General features: G+C 38.9%; 1 protein-coding gene across 15 annotated transcripts in view; it reads right to left on the bottom strand.

Moving 5' to 3' along the window:
* Positions 1-16,072, bottom strand: part of TMEM164 (transmembrane protein 164) — a 222,642-nt gene that overhangs the window by 144,699 nt on the left and 61,871 nt on the right. For 9 of the 15 annotated variants that reach the window (XM_070462148.1, XM_070462152.1, XM_070462144.1 and 6 more), the window contains one exon: positions 10,479-10,528. The exons of 3 other annotated variants lie outside the window; for them this stretch is intronic. In XM_070462148.1, coding sequence (XP_070318249.1) covers positions 10,479-10,528 — 50 coding nt within the window. Of the gene's footprint in view, positions 1-10,477; positions 10,529-13,095; positions 13,286-16,072 lie in introns of those variants that run through there. 3 more of the 15 variants (XR_011485881.1, XM_070462150.1, XM_020903550.2) reach the window with 2 other exon arrangements.

Here is a 16,072-nt window from a genome sequence, read left to right as displayed (position 1 = left end):
TCCATTCGGAGACTCCTCCCATACACCAAAAGGGATGAAGTGATCGCTTTGGTGCTTTCACACTGCATTCTGGGAATGGCAAACTTCACAAGTAAAACTCAGGTACCAATGCATATGGGAGGCTGCAGTTCATCCAGTTTATATGTTCAGAGTGTCAGAGAATCTAATAAGTAGGAATAAGCGATTCCATATGGGTCCAGCAAAACCCACCAGATGAAGCTGTGGCTGCTGCTAAGTAGCTTCAGTCGTGTCTGACTCTGTGTGACCCCACAGACGGGCAGCCCACCAGACTCCCCGCCTCTGGGATTCTCCAGGCAAAAACACTGGAGTGGGTTGCCATTTCCTTCTCCAATGCATGAAAGTGAAAAGTGAAAGTGAAGTCACTCAGTCGTGTCTGACTCTTCATGACCCCATGGACTGCAGCCCACCAGGCTCCTCCGTCCATGGGATTTTCCAGGCAAGAGTACTGGAGTGGGTTGCCATTGCCTTCTCCGATGAAGCTGCTAGACACTGGGAAACAGGCTGGAAGCTTGGTGCATCAACCTGGCCACCAGGAGTGGGGCTGAGAAGGGGTTCTAGCCAATGCCAAAGAGAATAAGAGGAGAGTCAAATGAAATCCACATACTCTATATCTTTAACAAAGCCTAAATCAATCTTCCTTCAAATATGCATCAACATACACCACAGATTGCATGCTTCCTATGAAAACCTCTAGCAGCAGAAGGGAAATGTATAGCATTCTGAAGAGTTGTAGGAAGCACAAAAGCCTTCATTTAGTGTCGGAATCAGAAGAAATATTTTAGAAAATTGCATCCTCAAAAGAATACAAGAAAACATGAACTCTATGAAACAAGTATAGAAAGCCACTGGAATAAAATATATCAAGAAAGAAAGATAACAAAACTGGACGGAAAAGAGAGTTTAGCAAACCAAGGAAGAATTACAAAAAATATTGTAGCAGCAGAGTTAAACTTCACATTGGAGATGGCAAAAAGCAAAATATATCAACTCATAGTATGGAGGCCAAATCTGAACCTCTCCCAAGTACGCAGAGGAAATGGAAAGCTGACCATAGAAATGTGACAAAGGTTATTAGAAAATCTATTAATGTAACAGATGAAACGGGGAGATCAAAGGAGAAAACCCAAATGAACCTCTCAATAGACTTTCAAAAACCATTAGCTAAATTCAACAACCATTCCTGATTTTAAAGTGGGGGGGGTGGTGATTTAAAAATAAGATAATTCTTTAACATTATAAAGGATGTTTAATTTTAACCAATAACCAACATCAGAATTAAAAGTGAAAACACTAGGAACGTTTCCATTAAAATCATAAACAAGGCAAGAATTCCTGCCAATACTACTATCATTTAACACTGTCCAGGAAGTTCTAGCTAAAACAATCAGGCTTGAAAAATGTTTTGCTCTTTAAAAGAAGACTAAGTTATCATACCAGAGTTGATACTCTTAATTTCCAAAATAAAGTGAACTAATTGAAAAACTACTAGAAGAGTTAAGCATAGTGGTCAAATATAAAATAAACACATAAAATCAAAATCTCTCCTATGTACCAGTAATAATCAATTTGAACATAAAATAAATCATATCATAAACTATAAACTCTCCAGAAATGACATTAATAAGAAATCTGTGGGATATACAATCTGCACACACTTCTAAATAACATACAAGAAATAAACTAAGAAATCTACCTTGTCTTTCCTTAGAGAGACTCATTATGGTAAGGACATTAATGAAATTTTATATTTAAAGTAATTCCAATCAAAATAACAGGATTTGGGGGAAGAGTCTGACAAAAGCATTTTAAGTTCATCTGGAAGGGAAAAAAAATGGTTCAGATGTGCTATGAAAAAAGTGTGAGTAAAGTAACAGTCTGGGAAGAATGGTGAAGAGAAATCTGGCCTGCTAGCTGCTGCAAATACAAGAGTCTGAAATTGGTGGCAAACCCAACAGAGACACTGACAGAACAGGATAACAAGCCATCCAAATAAACCTCAGTGTCAGGGAGGAAGAAAATTTCCTCTGCTCTTCTGGGCTCTTCTGGCTAGTCTAAGAATTCAATTGACGTGAGACCAATTAACAGGAGAAAATCATAAAAAAGTTTAATGACATGTATACCAGGGAGAGACTCAGGAGAACTGAGTAACTTGCCAAAACAACTGAAACCCTCAGCGTAAATACCATCTTAGAGAACAGACTTGTGAACACAGTAAGGGAAGGAGAGGGTGGGATGAACTGAGAGAGTAGCATTGACATATATACACTACCATGTGTAAAACAGATAGCTAGTGCTGTACAACACAAGAAGATCAGCTTGGCGCTCTGTGATGACCTAGAGGAATGAGATGGGGAGCAGGGTAGAAGGCTCAAGAGGGAGGGGATATACGTATACACATGGTGATTCACTTCATTGTACAGCAGAAACTAACACAACACTGTAAAACAATTATCCTCCAACTTACAAAATATCCTATGATAAACCATAACGGAAAAGAATATGTGTGTGCGTGTGTGTGCGCATAACCAAATACTTTGCTGTACAATAGGAATTAACATTTTAAGTCAACTATATTTCAATAAAAATACATAAATAAAGACAAAACAGGATGATAGAGGTAGGGGTTTGGCACTTAAAAGGGGAGAAAGGCAAGTCAAATGGAGATGGGAAAACAAACATTTGGTAAACAAATGTTTGCTGAGCCATGAAGAGAATGAGACACAGAGAAAATTCGGAGTTTCCCCCACCACACCTAGCTCATCCTCTGTACATTATTTCTGGTGAGAGCACTATGTCAAAAATAAGCCCTTTATTATACTTTAGGCAGCTAAGAAGGAGGTAAAAAGAAAGACTTTCTGAGTCTTCTGTTAATCTTAAAACTAAGAACATACGTAAATTAATCCTCATGCCAAAGTGACAGGGTAGCAAATTTTGCTCCCCTATGCTAGCATATATAAGAATTTATGTATGATAAAAGTGTAACAGCAGTAACCATAGGGAAATAGTTAATCAACAAACAGTGCTCAAATGAGTTACAATTTGAGCAAAAATATTCTACATCCCTACCTCATACTATGCACAAAATGAATTTTAGATGAACTGACAGCTAAAATATTTAAAAACAGATTAAAAAGCTAGATTGTCTACCTGATCTTAGAATGGTAAATCTCTTCAAGCATAAAAGCACTGGAAGAAATAACCATGGTCTGAAGGTAGTGCAGAAACCAATCAATGTGACCAATAAAAATGTAGAATATACATCAAAAGCATTGTCAACAAGTTAGAAGGCAGTCTGGGGAAAACATTTACTGCAAAGGTGATAAAGGATTAATACTCTTTATATATGGACAACTCATTCAGATCCACAAGAGGAGAAATAATTTCATATAAAAACAAACAAAAAAAATAACCAAAAAAGTGACATTTCCCTAATTAAAATATGTAATATGTAATAAGCATAGTAGGTATCTGTTTGGAATTTTCTATAATGAAATTTGAAGCAGAAAAAAATGAGGAAAGGGGCAAAAAGAAAGAAAAAAGCTACCAGAGGAGCTGGGGAGTACCTGCTCTCTTTCCTTTTTTTGGGTGGCAAAAGAGAATCTTATTTATTAAGAACTCGAAAGGCAGGCTGACTCATATTATGCAACAGGGCATTTTCCCTAAAGGTAGCTGCAAAAGGTACCTTTTTTGAAGTCAGTAGCAGGAGAGAAAGCACAGAATGGCCTCTAAGGATATAATACTCAAACTTGAGTGGGAGAAAGAATTGTGTGGCTTGGATGTTGAAGATGATAGACAGCCCTTCAGATAAGAATCACTCAAAACAGCCAAATGAATAAAAAGAAAATGGCTCAGACTCAGAGACATAGACCAACACTGCCCATACAGACTCAATACAACATGCATCCACAGCATGGAAGAGCTGGGAACGGATTGGGGGATAAGGGGCAAAATGCTGCCAGGCTGGCATTCTGGCATGGAAGTCAACCATGCCCAAAGTTGCTGCAGTGGAGGCTCCACGTTCGAGGCACATGTTTTTCCCTTGGGCAGCCAGTTACAGCAGCTGACTAAGCAGGTCACATGTCAACTGTGGGGCACATAAAGGGGACACTTTGGGTCCCACTCTGGGACCCAGCCAGAACACTGGGGAACCATCATTCCCTCTTGTCAAGTGCAGTGAGAACCCTGTGGAGAGTTCCGCTCCTTCCCCACCCTAAAGAGAATTGCCGGCCCCTGCCCAGCACAGTTCTTGCAGCCTGCTGGGCACACCATACCCCTTTCCTGCAGTGACTGGGCATGCCTCCATGCAGAGCATGCTAGCCCCTGCTTCGCTGGGAAGCAAACAAACTCATGTGTGGCTGCCACAGCAAAGGGCTGCTAGAAAAAACAAGAGGTGAGTAGGTAGCACTAGTCAGTGCACCCACGGCAGGGCCTGTCTGTGTACACTGAAATTTATGAAATTTTAAATCAGATGTTATCATGGTTGTTAAGCCTTTCTTTCAATAGTACCAAAAGAACAGAAAATACTCCCTTAAGCAACATAAGGCAGCAATTAGGAGCACTGGTTCTGCAGTCAGAGAGATACTGAATCGAATCTCACCTACATCACTTACAAGCCACTTAAATCACATAAACTTTCAGGGCCTGTTGCCTTGATCTAACTGAGGATACTGTTTGTACCTCTCACATAGGTGTGCTGGGAGGACTAAATGAGATATCCATGTTAAATGTTCCCCACCTTGACTAGACACAACAAATTCAATTAAAAGCATTAGCAGGAAGAGGAAGAAACAGAATCCTGACTCTGCCACTATGTAATCTTCAGTTCAGTCACTCAGTTGTGTCCTACTCTTTGTGACCCCATGAACTGCAGCACACCAGGCTTCCCTGTCCATCACCAACTTCCAGAGCTTACTCAAACTCATGTCCATTGAGTTGGTGATGCCATCCAACCATCTCATCCTCTGTCGTCCCCTTCTCCTCCTGCCTTCAATCTTTCCCAGAATCAGGGTCTTTTCAAATGAGTCAGTTCTTCGCATCAGGTGACCAAAGTATTGGAGTTTCAGCTTCAGCATCAGTCCTTTCCAATGAATATTCAGGGTTGATTTCCTTTAGGATTGGCTGGTTGGATCTCCTTGCAGTTCAAGGGACTCTCACGAGTATTCTCCAACACCAGTTTAAAAGCATGTAATCTTAGCCAAGTTATTTAAAATCTCTTGGCCCCAACTGCTTTATTTGTCATGTGGATAAAATGTACTCCCTATCTGACATTAGTTGAAGGATTAGATAAGATCCTTTAAGACAAAGTCCTTTGAGAACAGTAAACAGAGCTGTACTATCTACTTTCTAAAACAATGATTGTCAACTTCACACTGCATAGAGGATTTTCACAGTGGAATAATAAGTACCCATGAAAAATTATGTGTATGGTTAACAACTTGGATGAACCTCCAAGGAATTATGCCAAATTTAAAAAAAGCTAATCCCAAAGGTGACATACCATACGACTATATTTATATCAACATTTTTGAAATGACAAATTTAAAGACATGGAGAACAGATGAGTTGCCAGGGGTCAGAGAAAACATGCAAGTGGGAGGGAATGAACCTGGCTTTAAAAGGACAATAGGAGGGATCCTCATGGTGATGAAACTATTCTTTGTCTTGACTGTATGGTTGTGATATCATAGCACACTTTTGCAATAGGTTACAACTGGAGGAAACTAATTAAAGGGTATATGGGATCTCTCTATTTTTCTTATAACTTCTACATCATAATGATATTTGTTATATTTTATTTTACATAGTTTCTCAAAATATAAAATTTCATTTAAAAATGATGTGAACAAAAAAAAATGATGTGAACAATGTAAATACATGATAAAATAGGGGAAAACCTGTGATATCATCAAGTGAAAAAAAGCAGAATAAAAAACTACAATTAAAGAAGACAAAAAGTAAAGAAATAAGCATAAATCTTGAGAGATTAGGCAAAAAACAGGAAAAGAAAATAAATATAAAAAGTTGAAAATTAAGTAAATACATATGAAAAGTGAAAGTGAAAGTCGCTCAGTCGTGTCCAACTCTTTGTGACCCCATAGACTATACAGTCCATGGAATTCTCCAGGCCAGAATACTGGAGTGGGTAGCCTTTCCCTTCTCCAGAGATCTTCCCAACCCAGGAATCAAACCCAGGTCTCCCACATTGCAGGCAGATTCTTTACAAGCTGAGCCACAAGGGAAGCCCCCTGCTTCAAAAAAAAAATATATATATATATATATATATACAAAATAAGGTAAAAGGGATAAATATATCCAAAACCAGGTTCTATAAAGCCACCAAGAATAGATAAAAGTGCTTATATATAAAATATGAGACAGAATATAAAGTCAGACATGACTAAGCCCAAGAAAGAAAAATATGACTACAATGAGGAGAAAGGCTTCTTCAATTATAGAACTATATGCTCAGCTAAGTTCATGGCAATATTTTTGAGAACTTAGAATAGATAACTCCTAGAAAAATACAAATGACCAAAATTTACCCAAAATGATTTGAATATATGATTTACCACATAAAACACTGGAAAGGTGATTAAGGGTCTACCCATTGAAAAAGGCACTGAGACTTCATATTTGGGTTTTACAGTTGACTTTTATCTGATCTCAAAAAACAAACAAACAAAAAAATACCACAAAATTTCTAAGGGTAGTTAAAGTATTCCAGGCCAGAGAAAAGAAGGAAAATTCTGCAGTTCATTTTACGTAACCTACATAATTTTAATCCTTAAACCTGAAGAAAAGAATCCAATAAAAAAATGACTCCAATCTCACTTATGAATACTGAGGCCAGGCTCTAAATAAAAGATTGACAAATAGAATCCAACAATGTATCAAAATAGTAATATATTATTACATTATTTCAGCAACATAAGAGTTAGTCAAAACCAGACATCTAATGACATAATTCACTATATAAAAAACTTAAATTAGAAAAAAATCAGAAATCATTGAAAAAGCATTTGATAAAATACAAAAACATTCCTTTTTAAAATATCACAAAGTAAAAAAAAATAAAAAATCACAAAGTAAATGTGGAAACTATTTAAAAATACCAACAGCAAATATGGAAAAACACAGAAAACATTTCTATTTAAAATTGGTTATAGACAAAGTGGCCCACCAGCATCATTTTTATTTAATGCTGTCTTTGAGTTTCTAGCGAAAAATAGAAGAAAATTAAATAATTAGAATAACCATTGGAAAGAAAAGATAAACTACCCATTCCAGTATTCTTGCCTGTAAAATTTTATGTATATAAAAAAAAATGCTATGGACAGGGGAGCCTGGTGGGCTACAGTCCATAGAGTCACAGAGTCAGACATGATTGAGTACAAACAAACATACAAGGGCCCACCCTAAATCCAGGGTGATCTCATCTCAAAATCCACAATTACATGTGCAAAGATTGTTTTTCCAAATAAGGTCACCTTTGCAGGTTCTGGGGGTTACAACTTGGGCATACCTTTGGGGGCCACTATTAAACCTGCTGCAATCTGGTAAAAAAAAAAAAGATAAAACTAAAATAAAAGTTACTGGAGCTAACAAGACAATTTGGTAAAATAGCTAGATATGAAAAGTATTTTTAAAATTAATAAACTTCTTCTATTCTAGCAAGAGGCATTTAGGAATGGAAAGGAGGACAATATTGCACTCCTAATGAACAAAAAAGCTCTTAATTCTTTAGAATAAATGTATCAAGAAAGGTATAAAATAAGATATGAACAGGAGGAAAGAAATAACCATTTCTTAGACAAAAAGAGCTATGTATTTAAAAAAATGATTCTTACAAAATTGAAATATAAATTTAATGCAGTTCTAATTAGAATCACAATAGGATGGGGTTGGAGGACTGATTAAATGATATTAAAATGTGTATAAAGAAAAAATGCCAAGATAAATATTTTTAAGCTAATTTAACCTAATCAACATGACTAAGGTAAATAAGACACACAGATAAAACAAAACAAGAGAATTCATAAATGGATCCTTGTATATAAAAAGTTTAATGACAAAGATAGTAGTTCAATTTACAAGGGAAAGTAGGAATTACTTAACATATTATGCTACTACCACTGGTTATCCATCTTTGAGAAAACAGTCTCAACAAAGACTGGGAACCCAAAAGCTATAAAAAAATTATCATATTTGGATATGAAAAAAGTATATAGAAAAAATTATGTGGCAAAATATACCATCAGTAAAATCAACACATACAGATTTGGGAAATATGTCTATAATAAAGATGGTAGCCTGAGGGCCAATATCCAAAATATACAAAGAGGCCTTACAAGTTAAAAAAAATATAAACAACCCCTAGGAAATGGGTAGATAATATGAGCAGACAATTCAAAGAGCAAATCCAACTGGACAAAAATGAGAGAATACTGAAATGCATTATTAGCCAAGTAAATACATCCATTAAGCTGTCAAAATTATAAAAGAACCATAAAACCTTATGCTGATAAGGATGTGAAAAAAAGAATAATCTCATATATTACATACAAAGAGAAAAAGTGAATTATAACAGCCTGTTTTTATAAATTGATATGGTAACAAATATTTATTTGCAAATAAACATTTGTGTGTGTGTGTGTGTGTGTGTGTGTGTGTGTGTGTACATGTGTATAAATTGAAAGCACTAGTATATAAGGGCATAAGCACAATGATGTTTAAATTCAGCATGGACTGTAGTGGCCAAAATCTGGAAAGAATATATATGCTCATTAATAGGGAAATGGCTATATAAATTGTGCATCCACAAAATATTTTCTAGCCTTTTGAAAGACAAAGAGCTGTACCAAGAGGCTTTGATAGATTTTCATGGGATGTTGTTGAGTGAAAATAAGTAGGATGTATATATAGGATTCTATTTTTGTAAAACAATGAACAAAAACAACAGAACGTTCCAAAACCCATTTGTGTGTGTGTGTGTGTGTGTGTGTGTGTGTGTGTACCTACAAGCATGAAGAAAAATATAGAAGGATACATACTGGTTTGGTAATATACAGGGACAATGTGGAAAGATAGGGCAAAGGCCATACCAAACAAGGAAAATGAGGGGCAGGGGAGGACTACTAAAAAAAGAAAAAAATAAATCCAGCAATTATATTTATGTATTTTATATGTACAAACACATATAAATTGAATTAAGTTTAGAAAAGATACAGTAAAAAACAAAACAAAAAACAAAATATGGTCTCTGCTTATTTAAAAAAAAAGAGGGCAGTAACCAAAATAATTTCTTGGTGATGGTGTTTATTTTCTTTTTGTGTGTTTTTGCATTTTCTATAATGAGAATTACAACTCCCATAATAATGAAATAAAAACCAATAAATGTTACTTTTAAAACACTGCACTGAAAGACTGAGCCCATTTTGGGAAATCAAGGGAGGGAAACAGGGTTAAATACCCCTTCTCCTTAGGAGCTGTCCAAGTTAAGAGACTTATGAAATCGGGACCCACTACCCCTCATTCAGCAGAAAGTTATTCACCTAAGGTAAGAGACTAAGTGGCTATTCCAAGGAGCTATTTGAAGCAACAAATGGGGTATATTTTCCCCTACCTCACACTTTAATGACTTAGTAAATCAGAAAGTCATTTACACCACTCTCAAATATCCAAGGATCTGCTGGGCTCTCTACTTTTTGCCCCCTCCCTCTGGTTTGAGGCTATTTCCCTGCTCAGAGACAGCTCCAAAATGGGGGCCGGGGAAGGGGGAAAGAGATGAAATTAATTGGGTCGATTTAGTTTCTCATTAGCAACTCTAATAAAAGGTTTGGTAAGCAAAATGGTCACAACTCCTGGTTCACATGAGGCTTCTGGGACTCTTGAGAATTTCATTTAAGTCAACTTGCCTTCAGACAAACACAATTTGCCTGCAATACCCTTTAATAGATTTGGATGCTTGTTATTTTAAAGAAAGTCAGGACTTGTAATAAGGTGATATTTTTCTCTCCTCATTTTAATTTGCACTTTAACAACAACAAGAGCAAGAAAAGATAAAAACACAAGAACACAGGCCTTCAAAGTATCCTCAGTGGAACAAGAGAATCACAGTACAAAGATGTGTGAATAGAGGGGGGCTGCCTGGCCCCCAACAGGCTCTCAAAAGAAACTTTAGGAGGGTGGCAACCTTCCAAGGGAGCATGTCATAGCCATAAACCACCACCACAAGGAATCGCTAAAAGGGATCTGCCAGAGCTTACCAAAAGCACAAAGGCCAAATCTCCATATATAACATCTCCCTGTTTCATTGGACCCTTGAAGACATTTGTCTCTTGGGAAGCCCAGACACACAGCATCGCAAGTTCAATGTGCTCACAATGTGTTCACCATCCTTTTTTACCAAGCAGACAAAGCAGTTCAGCAACAGCAACAGAAAAACAATTTGCCCTTACTTGAAGATGACAATGGCTCCTGGACATGGAGGGCAGGCCAGGAGAAAGATCTGCAATGGAAAAAAAATTAAGTATGGTTATCACGAGAAATGCTGGACACAGTGAGACAGTGTTACTTTAATAATAGTAATTCTAATGACACTAATAATAAAATAACCAAACTTACACAGAAAAAATATATATAAAAAACTTTAAAAGACAAGCAAGTGGTTTTCTAAACATGTTTGTGTTTGTACATGCATCTACGTGTGCCTGTCCTGGCTGTGTGTGCAATGGGGAAGGTGGGGGGAAGGGGAAAGAGATGGATGGAGAGTGGAAGAAGTAACTGTTTGGAGGGTAGGAGATTGGGAGAGCTTTTCCTTAAGTCATTTCAGCCTCACTTCCTTTTAACCTCTAGAACACTCAATTTTTCAGTCCTTCAACTTCAGTATGATACAAGTAGCCAGGATAAGAAGTTTTTAACCCAGGACAAGTAAAAATGGATTCTGAGCATAGGATAAGCACACATATACCCTCTGATTTGCCTCCCATGGGGGAAGGTGCGTTAATCAATAATTAACTTTGCCAGATTCAACAAATAAAATCACAGGATGCCAAGTTAAATTTGAATTTCAGATAAATAATGAACAATGTTTTAGTATCAGTATATCCTGGATAGTCCATGGAACATACATGTGCTAAAACATTATTCATTATCAAAATTCAAAGTTAACTGAACAGCTTGTATTTTTTATCTGGCAATCCTATTGATTTTGCCACCCCCAGGCTCTTAATTTCCCTTTGATTTTGAAGGGGAGCCGAATTTGCTACCCCAAAGTCTGTTTCTTTGGTACAAGGATTATTTTAGGCTGACTATTTTTAAGAAACAACAGACATAGGAAAAGCTCTAAAAACTGTGTAGAAGTTAACTTTCTGTACAATATATTTACATTTATATGGAAAATCTCCATTTGTTCAGGTGTCTCCCTCTAGGAAAAGGATAACTCTAAATCTTTATACTCTCTCAATAAGGGAGAAGGACCTAAACCTGTGTAACAACTTTACCCTTGTTTACTGCTGGTCACCTTGTTACTTCCTGGTCACCTCCAGGAACTGGCCTTCTCCTCCACCCCTACCCCTCAACCAACACCCAACATGTTTATCTTTAGCTGGAGATGGTATTTAAGGTGGTAGCTTGGGCCATTTCAGGGAGTTCGTTTTCCTGGGTCTCCCCCATGTATACAGGAGGTATACATATTATTAAACTTCCATTGTTTTTCTCCTGTTAATCTTTTCTTGTGGAGGAGGGGGTGTGTCTCAGCCAGGAACCTAGAAGAGTAGAGGGAAAATTATTTTTCCTCCCCCACATTTGATTGGTTTGTTTCAAAGCCTGACTAGGTGGTTCCTCTTCTATTCTCCCTGCTCAAACCAAACAAAAAGAACCTGATCCTTCTAAGAGACCATCAGTTCCATGCTCCTTGGTTTGAACTAGGCTTGGGTTATTACAGCCTTCAGAAACCCACAGCAGTGGCAGTTTGACTGTTTGACTTTGCTCAAGGGGGGACAAAGAAAGCCCTGCAGAGCAGTTGTACAATGTGCAAATTCCTGGGCTCCCCCCATGAGGAATGCTGATTCCATTAAGTCAGGGGTTCCAGGAATCTGTGCATTTTAACAAAAGCCCTAGGAGATTCAACTATTCTAAGCAGCCAGGTGTGCTCAAGGTTTGATCAAAGACATTCAGCAGGACAAAAGACTGACCAAGGAATGAAACTCATGTTTATGGAGTTACTTCACCTACGGTGACTGAATGGTGCAGATTTACAAAATCATTGCTATGTGCTCCTCTCTTGTGGTGAAAATTTATGAATAGACATTATCGGCTGGCTTGGCTTTGTCCCAGGTATCTTCTTTATATTCTGTTCTCCAGTTCTCTCAGAATCTACATTTAAAAGGAAAGGGTACTCTAAGGAAAATCACTCTAAGTAGAGATACCTGAATTCCTGCAGCTAAGACTAAGAGAAAGAATGGGGAAGAAAGGGTCCTGAAAGGAACACAGCCGGGAGTCCATCATACACAATACCTCATCAGAGAACCCACCAGGAAAAAATCCATTGAGAATGTTACTTTCCCCTGTGGATCAATTTGATTAAAAGTGCAAAGCCAATGAAAATTACAGGTCCACAATCCTTTATCTGCAATCCGCCAAATCCAAAAAGCTCAAAGAAATAGAACGTCGGGTTTGATTTAAAAAACAAAAAAAACTAATTTGGTAGCAGACATGACTTGAACTGAGCTGAGGCTCTTTATAGACTGTCTTTATTCCATTTATGGTGAGTATTCACACGTTTTCCACAAGAAGAATGTACTTTGATTACGGGGTGCTGTCCCAGATCCCACTGGCAGTGTCTGTAAAACACTCCACACACTCAGTATTGCCTTTCTAAAATCCAAAAAAACTCAAGACTTCTGAAATACGTCTGACCTTCATGGTTTGGGATAAGGACTGTCAACTTGGAATTTCAATCACCCAAACATGAACTTAACCCCACTTCCCCACCCTACCCATCAGAACAGTACAGGAGATAAAGAAACCAAGCTGGTTATTCTTTACCACTGACCCGGAAGCAAAGTTACTCACCTTAGGCAAGGGACCAAGTTGGAGGCTGTACACAGTTACCCAGCATCAGGCCATCAAAGGCTACACTCAGAAGCTACAGTATATAGAAAGCAGACAGGGGCCCCCAAGTACCTTGGAAAGAATACTTCTGGAGTCACCTAAGAGTCATGCTAGCAATCTTCCTGAGCTTTTGCAATACCCTAGATACTTCCAACACACTTAAACAGAGAAGTAAAAATGCAAAACGCACCCCCCCCCCCCCCCGCGCGCTCTGACTTTTCTATACACACAGCCAAGAGGAGATAAGCAGATTCTTGGGGAATCCCTGTAACTGCCCCATTTGGCTGGGTCTGATCCCCGATGTCCCTATATGGGGAAGCCCAGAAACCTCCTGAAGAAAGCAAGCCTCCAGTCCCAACTTAATCATGGCTCTGATTTCTTTTGAGGCAGCCCATCTAGTCTTGACTCTTAAGTGAGTTTTCCAACAGTTACTTGCCTGTGGTCATGTTATTTCCAACCAACACACTGACTTTCCTCATCTTGCCTATCTATCCCCAACACCAGGATAGAGGGTATCTTTTCCAAGCAACGTTTAAAATCAGATACATGGAGAACATCAAAAAAGCAGGTTTGAACAAGGACCCCGACCCCATCCTATTTCTTTTCCGGCAAACCCTCTGGCAACTTCCTAGATTTATGACACTAAAACTCTCTGCTTTGTCATGGTGGAGCCACATCCATAATCACCATCAACCAAAGGATCAGAGTGAAGATAAGATGTTAATTCAGAGGCCCAAAGGCCCCCAGCCTTGGCCCAAATATCCCTGGCTCTCTTCTTTGGTTGGCTGCCAATGGCCTCCAAATTTTGTTGGCATGTGTTTTAGCCTAGCAGATGGAAAGCTAAACTATCCTTTCAGCTGCAAATACAGGGGGAAGAGAGGACACTTGGAAGTGCAAACAAGGAGGGCAGGAAGATGAGAAGGCATCTGAGTACATCCCAGCACTGACGTGGCACTTTGTCTTCTTGCCGCCATCTGCTCCAATAGGCATCTGAAGAAAAGAGCAAGGAGCATAACAGAGAAATGCTACTATGCCCTTCCATTGATCCACTGTCTGGGAGGCAAGCAGGGCTTTATTATGAAATCCCATTTTACAGACAGAGAAACCCAGGGGAAGGTTCTGACAAGGCTTCTGGCAAGAATCCAGGTCCCGTAATAAACTCTCAACACTTTTCACCTCACACCTGACATGGTCCTAGCCTCATGGGGGCTTCTCTTCTTTAGACTCTCGCCCTGTCCCTCAACTCCCACAGCACACATGGAGTCACCCCAGGGTCCTCACATCTGTACCACAACACAGCTCCTCCAATCTCCTCACAAGCTGAGACATCTCAAAACAGAGACCTGCCTGGGCAGCAAATTAAATTTACACAGATGGGTTTCAGGGTTTCAGAGTCCAACATTCCCTAAAGACAGGCTCACATTACATCCAACCAGCTTCATTTTCCGATCTACTGGGTGCTGGCGATTCTTGAATCCTTACAGAACTGAAGTCTTTTGGGGCTGGTTTTCCCTGGAAAAACCTGCAGGTTCCATTCAAAAACCACACTCTCTCAGCTTCTTCAGGAGAGAGTGATTCTGTTATCTTGCCCAGAAACTCAAAAATTCAGTTTTTTCCTAAGCACATAATCTAGGTACCAGCAGCTGTACCAGTTGATCCTCTACCTCTGAGACACTCTGGTTCCAGGTTCCCACCTTCTCCACCCAAGCTCTCAGCAACATTTGTCCCACTTCCTCTTCTTGTTTCTGTTCATGTTTCGTGGTCATATTAGCCCCAAGTTCACTGGCATCAATACCCTGTTCCCTGTCGAATTCTACTCAACCCCAACATCAGATTCATTAACCCTTCATGGTCATAACACTGAAAGAAGATAATTTTTGTTCATAGGAAGAAGTGTTAGTACTATGAGAAATGTAGGCAGGAAGGATGGCCAGTCACCAAGACCATCCTAACTGAGGGGCTAGCCAGGTTAAGCAGTGAAAGGATGGGGAAACTAAATCAAAGGGAAAGACAGGGAGAGAGGGACAGGAGAGTGGCATTTGGCTTGCAACACAATCTTCCGAGGCCCAGCTCCAGTTCTCTTGGCTCCACCGCCTAGGAGGGTACCCATCTACTTGGGGGTTCTTAAAGGAATGCCTATAAACATAACCCACCATAGCAAAGATCCATTCCTTGGGCTACCCAAAGTCTGTCTTGGGTTTTATTCACTAATGTTAATACTCTTGGGGCCTCATCTTCTCTCTCCTTGGATTGATGAAATGATTTTCACTGGTTTCTTGCCTCCAGACACACTGCTGGTAAGGGGGATTGCTCTAAAATGCACCTCTGATCTTTCCTTTAGAATCCTTTAATGGCTGGCCAGTAACTACTGGAAAAGCTCAAGCTCCTTAGCAAGGCAGGCAAGGCTTTCTCTACTCACCCTGCTGATCTCTTCAGCCTGCTGGCTTCGGGCACTGTCCCAAACTTTATCTTGAGCATATTCCATGCCATAAACAGGCTTCTATAATCTCATTTTCTAATAGCTTCATTTTATTCAACTATATGGATATGCAACAATTTACTCAACCCATCTCTTCCTGTCACACATGTAAGTTATATCTAAATTTTCAGGTCCTTCATTATTTAGTCTACATTTTGTAGTAGCAGTCTACATTTAGTTGGCAACCCACTCCAGTATTCTTGCCTGGAAAATCCCATGGACAGAGGAGCCTGGTGGGCTACAGCCCATGGGGTCACAGAAGAGTCAGACACGACTTAGTGACTAAATAACATTTAGTAGCAGTCTACATTTAGTATTTGGTCTCTCATTAGAATGAGAATTTCTAGGTCTTCAAAGGGAATATGGATTTTAAGGCTTTTTAACCTATAATTCTAAACTGCCTTCCAGAAAATGTCTTTGAATTTGTACTCCTGCCAACAACATATGAGAAATGTGTTT

This window comes from Odocoileus virginianus, unplaced genomic scaffold, assembly GCF_023699985.2.
Source record: "Odocoileus virginianus isolate 20LAN1187 ecotype Illinois unplaced genomic scaffold, Ovbor_1.2 Unplaced_Scaffold_1, whole genome shotgun sequence".
NCBI classification, from domain to species: Eukaryota; Metazoa; Chordata; class Mammalia; order Artiodactyla; family Cervidae; genus Odocoileus; species Odocoileus virginianus.
This window is presented reverse-complemented; position numbering and strand designations above follow the sequence as displayed.